Here is a 12,116-nt window from a genome sequence, read left to right as displayed (position 1 = left end):
TGACCTTTAATGTTCCTTTAAGGGTTGAGGCCGATTTCCCAGACATGCAATAAGCCTAGTCTTTAGAGCATATATATGAATCATCATTGGAATTTTTTTGGATTAGGCTTAGGTTTAATCAGGGTTTGGGAACTGGCCCAATTGGTTGTTTACTGCAAAATATGCAGTTACAGAGATTCATCCCATACAAAAAATGACAATGGCATTACTTATTTTATTTGTAACAAAGGCTTTGGTAAGACTTTATGAGTAACATTTTTTGATGTCCTTCCATCGTTGGTATGTATTAGGTTAACTCTGAATAATGAATATGTATTACTCAGCATATTTTCTAAGTAAACGTTGACGCATCAGTATAAGCGATTAGTTAGCTCTAGTTAGCTCAGTCTCCGTCCGCCACCAGAGGGAGTCAGATCAACACAGTTTTAAATTCAGCTTTCACTGAGGTGCAACCGGTTCTTGTCTGCCTTCTTTGGTTTTCTTAGTTTCACGCGATCTTAGTGGTTTGCTCATTAGGGTTCTGGTCTACAATTCTAGGCCTACAGACTTGATTTCCAACATTTGGCAACCTCCTCATTTAAACCTACTCTCTAAAAAGATTTTTAGTTTGGTTCTTATATAGGCTTAGCACATACTTTGAATTGTACATAATCAGTTGCGTTGCCATCTCTCTTTCCTAAGTTTTTACTACAAGAAGTGATGGTGTGAAGTTGATGCTGGGAAAACAGTCTGAGGAGATCTTCAGAATAAGTTCTTAAGTTAAAAATAAAATTATTTTTAAAATTTATTTGATTTATTGAAGGGAGTGAGTGCAATTCCTCACATCCTTGGAGTGGATGTGTTCTGCTACCCAGACCCATGGCAACCCAACAGGCTTTACAGGCCACCATGTGTCTCTCCCCCCCCCCAACTAAATGTCAAGGGTCGAAGGGGGGCACTGCAGAAAGCGCAAGGCAGGAGTCGACTCTGCACAGGGAACCACTGCATTGTCGAGTGAATGGATCAAAATAGCCTAATGATAAAAGTAACCAGAAATATAATGGCTGGACATTTGTCACACTGTGGTTTTACAAATAGTTTTGTTTTTTTTGGTTACTACTTGTAACATCAATTTTAGCCTAGAACATGCATCCAATGTCAGCTCATTAACTTTTCCAGGTAGCAAATTCCTTTCGGCTAGGATGTAGGCCATATAAGCAGTTGGCCCAAACTGCTACCAAAAACCGGGGCCAAAATTATGAAGCCTAAAGCAGTACACCTTGTCTTAGGTGGAATGCTCATATGACCATTATTCATTAGCCTAATGGAATAATTTAATAACTCTGGACATAAATGTACTTGTACAGGTTGCCCACAAGTACTGTAATTTGTCTTGGTGAGCAAGCTTAGCATGGACACTTTTAAGCAGTTTTAGGTACTGAAAAATATTTGAAGCCAATATGAAAACTATTGAATCACCCTCCCATAAAACTAGATAAAACAGGAGTAAACAAAAGAGATGCTAAAGTACCCCAGTAACCAAAACAAAGCCAAAGTTGTTAAAGAACAACATTTCTACCTCTAAAAGTTCAAAGAGAGCAGTCAGTGACTGCCTTGATGGCATTTAAGTGTCGATTACAAAAGTGTTTAAATGCATAACACTTTCACAAATTCTTAGCCATCTTCTTGAACCTTTACAATACTAGTACAATATTATACCAACTTTAACAATTGTTATTGATCAATATATTAAACCGTTTCACATTATTTTAAAGCTACCTACTTAACTGTAACGTTGAGCGTTAAGGAGGCGGACACGTGTGGAAAAGAGCGAGATTCATTAAGGGCAAATCCAGAGTCGTAGTCGTAAGGGTAGTCCAGGGTCATAGAACCAACACAGAGTACGGGGGTGCATGATTAGAACAAGAGATAGGGTACGCGAACAACTAATAAACACGAACAGCGGCTAGAACGAAACACACGGAGACTTGAATGAACGAAGGCATGCATGCATGCATGCATGCATGAATGAATGAATGAATGAATGAATGAATGAATGAATGAATGAATGAATGAGCTTTTACATGCAGTGGCTAAACAATGAACCTACTTACAGACACTAAATACCCGAGACACAAGAAACCAGACAGGGTTTAAATATATGAACTAATCAACTCTAAACCACACACAGGTGAACGTAATAACAGGCGTGGAAAAACAGACGAGGGGCGGAGGAAACGAAACCAAGGAACGGAACAACAAGTAAAGGAAAACAGAGACTCGACAGTCAAACCACGGAAACAGGGACGCCAGGAGGGTGGCCATTCGCGACAAAAACATGTAACAGTGACCAAATTCTCCACAACCTTTTAGACATGTTTTTCCCAAATAATTCTGAAAAAGAAACACCTACAGACAGTAAAATAGCAACCGTACATTTACAGTGACAGTAACATTATATTATGATGAAAATATTGTAGAATAAAAAGGTCATTACCATCAATTAACATGATTATAACATGATGTATATCATTAAAGGCCTCTTGATCTCTGGCCTTTTCAAAATTGATGCAGTCCAAAACTACTCCATAGGTTTTTGCAGTGTTGGATCCTGTATTGTTTCCTTTTGCTACCAATTACAAAATACCATTGTAATGAAATGAGACAACACAAAATTTTAAAATATATATTTCAAAAGCATTTTTAGGACCTAACATTATAAAAAAGACATGCACGTCAAGATTACCAAAGGCTTACCACTGGGCTTGGTAGTCCTCTTTTGTACTGTATATAATATGTAATGTACAAAAGAATATGTCATACAGCATTGGCCTAATGTAGCACTTCTCCTTTTGTTTAAGATGAAAACAAATTTAATTTATAAATAAATACTGGACAGTTTCTTAATCAGCATACAAAATGATTTATTGTGGCTCATTGTCCATAAATGCTCCAGACTTGCAGTAATGAAAAACCAAAAAAATGAAAAGAGGACAAATAACATGCTTCCAGAAACTATAAGCAGACCTCCATGTCTCTAGATTTACAAAAATGTTAGAGGAGCACCTCTTTTTCCATCACCCAGGTATTTCTTAAGGAAAGCCTGCACTTCTGGACTGAAGAGGTTTGTGTGGAAGTCTCTGGCTGTTTCGATAGACTGTGTTTTGTCTTTACATACATCCTTCAATCCCCAGCCGATGATTCCAACCTATTAAAAAACAAACAGTTACACTAACAGTTCTCCTAGGACATGGTCTTAGACTGCAAATTTCAGATCAATCATAAACATTTTATAGTTCAACTATTTGAGGCATCTTATTTGAGGCATCTGCTCACAGACATTTAAATGCAATACTACATCAAAAAATAAAAGTTTGAAGGCAGGAGGTGATTTAAACACTGACCTGAATCACACGATACTTTTGCTCTATAAATGTAGCACCACCAGAATCACCTGTTTGGAAGTAACAGACATTAGAGTGAGAACCCATAAAATTAATGGTCAGTTTATATATTTATTTCCTTATATAAAAGGATAAAATTTGAACAGAAACAAAATTACAATGTAACTGATATCTTCAAATAGACCATGTAATCATATCAGCACAGATCTTCCATTTGATATTATATTCCAAGATTATAGTGCAGTTGGTCTAATTCTGCCCTGCCAGACATGTGTATTAGCAAACAACTTAAGGTAAATTACCTTTGCATGAAATATCATCTACTTGATTTAGTTCAGCCCCACCAGTGCACAGGAAGTTGTCTGTAATAATCTTCGCTGCTTGTTCATCTGTGATATTTAATTCTTTTTTGGCATCTTCAATACATGAGGCCCTCTAGGGAAAATTTGGAAACAGTATGAGATTAGCAGATGTCTTTAACTTTGTGTAGTGGCATACAAAGGAATGATTAGGGGTACATTTGACACACTGCTTAGCTATTCACAGATAAGACTGGTATAAAGATTCAAATAGATGTTTCTCTATAACCATAATGTTTTTAGGTCCTGCACCTTTAACGAAAGCTTTTTAATGGGTTTATGTTAATAACTGAGGCTTGGAAGAAAAAAGCATGCACAGGCTTATATACTAATGTTAAATGTACTAGAACTGGTAAGTTAAATATAGGTTCCTTTAAAAAGTCTAGCCTAGAGGTACTAGAACTGGTAAGTTAAATATAGGTTCCTTTAAAAAGTCTAACCTAGAGGGCTCTTCCTTAACATTTGCACTCCCGTCTTGGGTGCTGGCCTTGTAAAACAGACATAAACCACAACTCCTGCCAAATATCCCTGGGATCTTTCACTTGTCTGCAATTTTTCAATAATTAAAGGCATGCTGGGCACTTGCATAAGCATGTGAGATGAAAAGTTAAAAGAAAAAAAATAACCTTAGAAACAATGGACTGTATGATGTCTTTACCTTATATCCTTCTTTGATTTGGACATTTTTTTTTGGAACAACATCACCCATTTTTTTAGATGACATGAACTTAGCAGTTACAAGATCATTATTCATCAGCTCTTCCTCTGTAAGAACAAAAAGAGAAAACAATTTTCATAGTTGTAATTAAACCTCAGTTTAAGTTTAATGTGACATAACTGCTAGGTGGCTATGTAATAATCTTAGACCCCTACAGATTTTTTTCATAATTCTTTGGGGTTTTTATAGTTTCTGTCTGTCTCATTAATATCTACATCAACACTAAATGTGTTTTTCAGTGATGTCTTTGACTCACTATGATGTTTGCAAGTCACACCACTGGAAGACAATCTTAGAGCCCCACTCGTCTCCTTGGTGCAGGGGATGCATATGGTTCTAGTATACAAGTAACCGAGAATACAAAGTTAGGATATACCTCAGGCTAGGTATATTCACACATGTAATTGTCATTGTTATATATAATTGTCATGCTGTTATGGGATGTTATGAAAACTGAAATTAAGATGTTGGATTCACTCAGATTGCTTACCTGAGATCAATACCAATTATTACACTTTTCTCTAGTTCAATGAGAGCAACATCATACTCATAGAACTCTGAAATTCCCTCCTTCTCTTTATCTCTGATTTGGAATTTGGGGTGAGGTATGTATTCCTTCACTTTTGGTAATGCGGTGCCTGATCACAAATAAAAAAGGATTAAAAAGAGCATTTATGACATTTTATGATCCTTGTGGATTTTTATTTTGTTCAAACTTCTTTAAAGGACTGTTTTTTTTCAACTGCATATGGTACCTCTAACATTGGGTGCCCCAACTTTAATATTTTCAGGTATATCACCAAACCTAAAGCAATGGGCTGCAGTTAGAATAAATGTAGGAGTGACCAGTGATCCTAAGCAGTTGGCTACTGTACCATCCTCATGCTGTGGAGAACAAGAAAAGGAAAAATTCTTGAACTTTTCTTCATAGCTGACAAAATCAGACAGACATCAAGAAAAATACAGAGGCAAAGTAGTTTCTTTATCGTATCTGAATATATATTTGAATTTTAGTTATAAACTCAATACAGCAACAATTATTACATAGTTCAAATGACTATTTATTTGATATACTCACTGTCACATCAATTTTTATTAGCCAGGGGTATCCACGGCGCATGGTTGATTGAGTACCATCGTGATAGTCTTTGTAGAGTCCACACAGGCTCACACTAGTGCTCTCATCTATATAAGAAACAAATAAATAGTGTGATACACACACACACACACACACACACTCTTTCACTCTCTCTCTTTCTCTTTCTCTTTCTCTCTCTCTTTCACTCTCTATCTCTCTATTTAATGCACAGTAAAATCCACTACAACTAAAGCAGTGTAATAATGATGCAGCCAACTAATGGTGATGCAAAAGTTGTGTGAGCTCTACAACAGAGAGAAGTACAGAAGTACCAATCATTTGATCAAAGGTTTCTTCCACATTTTCCATATCCTGGAGTAAAAAGAAATGCTTCTCATCCCGTTTTTTTGTTACCCAGTCATCAATGTCTTCTCTTTGCACATCATCACCCACACCAAACACATACAGATCTGAAATGTGACAATATCTGTGTCAGTGGACCATCAAAGTGCACTTTTTAAAGTTTTTATGTATTTATGTATTTTAAGATCAGATATTCTAATTTGTCTTATTCACATTTAAATAGCATTTTGGTTGTCTCGAAAGCAGATTATAGCTCACTTATGAAGAATAATCCACAATGGACAAATTCTATCTAATGAATGGGAGAATTTATTAACAGAATTAGGAGCACTAGTACAGAAAGAGGAATCCAAACTGTATATCATATAATGCAGGGTTTCCTCACCAAGATATTCATCCCGTTTCTCAACTTGTCCATTGTACACAATTTGTTTGATTTCTTTAACATTCTTACTGGGGTTCCCTCCTTCGTTGTAAACACCTGCAGACAGTGAAACAAGAACGATAAGTTTACCTTGACAGTAACTAGCCAACAAAGCTACCATTACGGTTCCTCACTGCATTGCCCAGAATCCCCAGGGGAGAGCATCATCCCTGGAATACAGATGCAAAACACGTTTTCTAGCACTATTTAAGTCCTACGTGTTAGCTGCATCACTGTGAAGTATTGCCTCTGCTCCCTTGAGCATACAGAGTGGCTCTCTTCTGTTAACATGCTCCCTGTGCATCAGTTTTACTATTACCTGATGTTGTTTTGGATTTTCCATTTTTGATTTGGTTGCCCAAATCAAGAATAAATCTGAATGAGAAATTAATAGATATTAGTACAGAAAAAAACAACAAATAAAAACAGTCACAAGTGTTGGAATTAAGAGTCGTAAATTGAAAACCAAGAATTCCAACATTCTTATTAACTTACTTTTATTATAAGTTGCTTAATGATATTCTTTGCTTTATTAAAATCTTCTTCCTCTATGCTGTCAGATGCATCCAGGGCAATGTAGATGTTAAGTTTTCCCCCCTGCTCCAGTTTGATTCTCTTCCCTTCTTTATCTGAAACATGTAAGAACAGGTGTACTGTTAATGTGGTGTGAATTTTATGTGTGCATTAAAGATAAAGAACATATTTTAAAAACAATAATCTGTGTATGTAGAGTGTTATATTACACCTTCAGCAAATTCTGAAGTAAAAAACATAAGGAAAATATGATAAAATCCTGTTCAAAACCCAACTAAGTTGGCTCATCAATCCTATCTGAAAACACTCTGGACGTGGTCCTAATATTCCAGTGAGGACATTTGATTGACAATCTGCTGCCAGAAACTCACAGCCTGCTACACAACGCAAGCAGAGCTGAATGTAATGATTTACGCAGGGATGCTGGGAATCAACCAACAATGAATGTATTAATCTTCTCATAAGCAAACTTTAAACTTACTGTAGACACAAAGGGCTAGATCTGTTGATGGAGAAGAATGTCTTAGACTTCGCTGCAAAATAACCTATTGACGCCCCCTGAGTTTTCTGTAGTTAAATGGTAGTGTAGTATAGCCTTGAGTAAAGTTTATGCAAGCATTACACAACATTATTTCTACTTAATTGCAGTAGAAAGGACAGAAATTCTGTCTAAATAAATCAGTCATTTACTGGATTTTGTATTCATAGGATACATTTTATATATGCACATGGTGTGTAAAGAAGAGCAAGATTAACATAATTAGAAAAGAAAATGAAGGTTTAAGTCTTGGGCCTTTAAATAATCATTATTCACTTAAAATAAATCTTAAAAGTAGACTTCTGAAATGGGAAGATGAAATAATGCATTACAAATAAAAGAGGTGTGCTGTTTTTCAGGTTTTAAGGTATGAAAGTCATTACAAAATGTGAGCTGTGGAGTCTACACACCTGTTTCCTCATTCATTGTTAAAGTAGTCTGTAGAGAACTGCTAAAAGCCTCTGCTACTTCCTCTGGAGTGTCATACGTGAAATCAGCTAAAATGAAGAACACAGTAAAGGTGACATCAGTACACTCATTATAGTTCATAGCATATAGAATATTGCAACTCCAATTTTAGTGGCACTAAGGCCACAGGTTGTTGCCTTATCTCAGGGCATAATTATTGTTACATGTGTAAATAATAATTATTACATGTGCATGTAATAATTATTACAAAAGTTATTTTATGGGGCAGCCTGACTAAATGCCTGTTTCCAATATTGGTAAAGGTTGTACAAACCATAATTTATATTATTCGTAGATAACACGTTACATTTGAAAGCTATTCAGTGTGATGTGCAGCAGTATGATATGTGTAGACCAGACTCTTCACCGTAGCACTCTGGCTCTTGCCCTGACCACTGTCCATCATCCTGACACACACGAACTTTGGAACCCAGCAATTTCAGGTTGTTATGGCAACGGTAGGTAACTGCATCATCGATGTTGAAGATGTGGCCTGTTCTGCTGGCACCAGGCGGAATGCCGGGATCAGGGCAGTGGTCAGCTGTGGGTTGGGTACATTTCAACATGAGACGCCTTCCTAGCTGCGGCTTAATGATTGTACACATGTTAGCTTGGTATGAAAAGCAGCAGAACCAGTGGAAAAGCTCTTTACGTACAGTTACGACTACAAACGGGTGTGCCACCACTCCACTTCCCATTAGCCTGGCACACACGGGTGGAGGAGCCACGGAAGGTGTAATCAGAGTGACACCTAAAAGTTGTTGTGTCATTCATGTAGTAAATCCTCTTGTAGGGGTCCACGATTCCATTGTTCAGAACATTTGGATTAGGGCAAGTCACCCCTAAAGAATGAAAATATAGTGAGACAAATATCTAGAATGAAGGACAATGTGTCATTTATGAGAGACTAGGAGAAGTGTTAAAGAATGATGTGCTGCTTACGTTTGCACTCTGGCTGTTTTCTGGTAGGTGCAGGATCCCAACGCCCTCTGTAACACTGCCGTAATTTCACAGGATGTGGATAATAACCTTCTGGGCAGTGGTATCTCAGTATACTTCCATCAATATACATCTTGGAGAGGGTGAAATCGCCTCCACTGATGGTCAGGTTACTTTCAGAGCACTGAGGTAAAGATGAAACACCTGCAAAGAAGTAGGCAAGTGGGATCTAAAACAGTTTGCAGAAACTGTGAAAGAACTGGTGAAGCAAGCAAGATGATACAAGAGGAACGAGGCTTGGAATTGTTTTGAAGGGGAAATTACATCTGTAATAATAACTGAGGTCCAATAGTAAGTGAGGCCATTTCACTGATTGTATTTTCTGCTCAGATCTCTGTGACCTTAATGTCTGCCCTGAGAGTTTCTACACATGGTAGTTAATATATTCTGGGGTGATTGGATTTGCTAGTCTGCCCTAAACAGACAAATGTAAGCCTGGTCTAAAATCAGAGGTGGATAACTTAGGTTCAGAAAGCAAAAATGTCTCGCAGAATTTAGCAGTTTCAGAAAATGGTGGTCTCAGCTGTGGTGTTCCCTGAGGCTCACTGGGGGCTTATTCTGCCCCAGAACTCCCTGTGCAGGCATGGAAGTCCAGGAATACACCCGGGAAGGATGGATGGTTCCCTGATGCTCACCGGGGACACTGAAACTACTACTATCCTGATCTAACTTCCTTGTCTGAGACAGCAAGGAATTCATGACATGAGTTCCACCCAAAGAAGACATCTACCCAAGTCTTCAGTAGCCTGTCCTGGAGGACCTCGAGCTTGGTATCCAGAACCCCCATGGCTCTAGAGAAGGGGTTCCCCCCCGGAAATGTTTTCCTAGTGGAACCCTGAGCCCTGCTTTCTAGGGGATAACTGATTCATGCATGATTGCTATGTGAACAGGCCAGTATGTCTGGAGCCCTGCCCAGGGTGTTTTTCATGGTGGCGGTCGCTCAGTCAGTGAAGAGAGTCTCCTTGACGCAAAGGTCTTAACACCCTGTTCATGTAAGGGGATCAACAAAGGAAGTCCAAGAGCGGTCCAGTCAAGGAAACAGGCTGCCGTCTCTGCGCCTGCATGCATCCAGGTGACCTCAAATGAATTCCATGGAGAAGGAGGGTATCCATTATGCTCCATGGATGCAGTGTTGCCATGCCCAGGGCTTGTGAGATATAAAGTCCTCCATGCCTTGGGAGACATTGTGTCCTCCAAGAAATGCTTTGCTGCCACCAGAGTGCACAGGCGCTGGGAGGTGTGCGTTTGGTAGGAGGTACTGTGACGTTGCCCCCCTGAAAGTAGCTTCTGTCAAGCACCGGTGGCGTTGGACATGGCTTTTGTTTCTTTAGGTTTGTTCTACGCCCGACGTCTCACCTCATTGTCCACACCACCTGTGGGTTTTGTCATTATGTTCTGATTTTTATAATCCACCTTTTGTGTTTGGTGTCTGTTTGTCATTTTTGTTATGTTGCTTTTCTTTTGTTCCTATTAGTTTATGTTCAGGTTTTTTTTTTTTGCTTGAATTTGCTTTCTCCTTTTTTCTATGCCCACAACAGTAAATATGATTAAAATAATTTTACTTTATTTAAAAGTACATTTATTTTTATTTTATTTTATTATTGGTAAATTTATCTCTCAGTTTCCTAATTCCACTTATCTTCAGAATCTGCCCTTGTTATATTTCAGGATGAGGCAAAACAACAAGTGTCCCAAAAAACAACATGGGAGAGGGGCAGAATTAGGGAGCTGAGAGATAATGGATCAAAGGTAATAATAATACATGGAACAAAATATTATGAAGAATAATATGAAGCAGTTGGATATAATAAATGTAATGATATTGAATAAAGAATTATATTTATTCATCCATAGTTTTATTCTTGGTACTTAAGAATCATTTTTAGTTGTCACAGTTGGTGTCAACCTAGCTACCCTGTCCCGTCTTCTGTTGTGGTTTACTTTCTGGTTTTCTCCATGTGCTCTCATTTTCGTTCTGTTAATTCTGCCCTTCGTTTCACTTGTTTCTGGTTTATTTCCTTGCTCTTGTTTGTCTGTAGTCTCTGTATGCACCGTTCCTTTAGCCTTGTTTTGTTTTTATGTTGAGAGAGTTAGTTGTGTGTTCCATGACTTTGGACTGAGCTACTGACCCAGACTTTTGGATTGGCCGTAAATAAATCTCACTCTTAGCTTTTGCGTCTGCGTCACTATAGCTCTGCATTACCTGTTCCTCACTTCTCCCTCTTTCGTTTGCTTGTATAAGCCCACGGGTTCCTGCCGCCGCCGCTGCACGTTGCCTGCGAGTTTTCACCGAACTGTCTTCAGTACTGGATCCCGTGCAAGCCTTTTTATTACATTCTTCTTTCCTTTGTTTATTTTGCACACTGCTGCCTTGCAACCCGCTTACTTTGTATTTGTCGTGGAGAATAAAGATTTTTGAACTTTCGCTCGCCTCTCGCTCCCTCTGTAGTGCCAAAATTTCTTGACGAAGATGATAATAATTGTACCCCTTTTACAAGTGCAAGTATACTCACCCTTATTGAGGTAATAATCACTTGCCTAATTTCACTATTTTCACAGGCTGAAACACAATTTCTCATGAAAGTAAAATTTCTTAAGTATTCAATCTGTCAAATGCAATTTTGACTAAATGTTTTCTAATACCTTCTGTTTGCTTTGGGTTATAACTTCCATATTGACTCATTGATTCATTATTCAGCAAAGCATCCAGTGATTAATCAGTTCTTGGAATATTCATGTGTCCAGCTGAACTTAAACAAATCCTGTATGTGTTTAATACCTCAAGTATTAATTCAATACTCAGGATTTCACTGTGTGTATCAATGTAATTTCTCACATCATTAAATATACAGGCATGATGACTTTCTCTAATGCAAAGTCAATCAATATTCTTTAATTAGAAAATAAGTTTTAAAGATGCTTTTCCAAAGCAGTGTTTTTAGTGTTCAGTGAAGAAAAGACTTATGAAAATCAACAGGACTTAAATCAAAACTTAAGAAAAACAGGACAAAATCAACAGGACTTACCAGTTATAGTCATAAAAATGAATACATTCAGCCAAGTCACAAACTCCATGTTGTCTTTACAGGCTTAGTGCAAATGGTATGAAAAATAAGCATCCAGAAGGGTTAAAGGCATTTTATATTGCAGGAGCAGACATAGAACACAGACCTTTTTGTCACTGTTTAACAAGAAGTCAAATAGAAAGGACCATTGACCACCAACTACATCAGATGCATTGCACAGTGATTA

At 37.8% G+C, this 12,116-nt stretch overlaps 1 protein-coding gene across 1 annotated transcript; it reads right to left on the bottom strand.

The window, feature by feature from the left end:
* Positions 1-3,022: 3,022 nt before the first annotated feature.
* LOC113568769 (complement factor B-like) lies at positions 3,023-9,651 on the bottom strand. Its single transcript, XM_035527121.1, has 17 exons — positions 9,595-9,651; positions 8,808-9,033; positions 8,522-8,707; positions 8,233-8,406; positions 7,808-7,894; positions 6,821-6,954; positions 6,544-6,581; positions 6,287-6,426; positions 5,871-6,008; positions 5,539-5,645; positions 5,216-5,345; positions 4,951-5,098; positions 4,717-4,796; positions 4,401-4,507; positions 3,686-3,818; positions 3,384-3,433; positions 3,023-3,187 (listed from the first exon to the last, which is right to left on the bottom strand). Exons 1-17 carry the CDS (start codon positions 9,649-9,651, stop codon positions 3,023-3,025), a joined length of 2,100 nt encoding a protein of 699 aa, XP_035383014.1.
* Between the last annotated feature and the right edge of the window lie 2,465 nt (positions 9,652-12,116).

This window comes from Electrophorus electricus, chromosome 6 (genome assembly GCF_013358815.1).
Source record: "Electrophorus electricus isolate fEleEle1 chromosome 6, fEleEle1.pri, whole genome shotgun sequence".
In the NCBI taxonomy this organism is placed as follows: domain Eukaryota; kingdom Metazoa; phylum Chordata; class Actinopteri; order Gymnotiformes; family Gymnotidae; genus Electrophorus; species Electrophorus electricus.
Note: the sequence above shows the minus strand (reverse complement) of the source record. Positions and strands in the feature narration are given on the sequence as shown.

Coding starts and splice junctions, on each gene's coding strand:
- LOC113568769 (XM_035527121.1), bottom strand. CDS start 9,651: ATGGGGGTTCTGGATACCAAGCTCGAGGTCCTCCAGGACAGGCTACTG. Junction 9,034..9,594: donor ACAGGCTACTGAAGACTTGG/GTAGATGTCTTC, acceptor AAACTGTTTTAG/ATCCCACTTGCCTACTTCTT. Junction 4,797..4,950: donor ATAATTGGTATTGATCTCAG/GTAAGCAATCTG, acceptor CTTGTATACTAG/AACCATATGCATCCCCTGCA.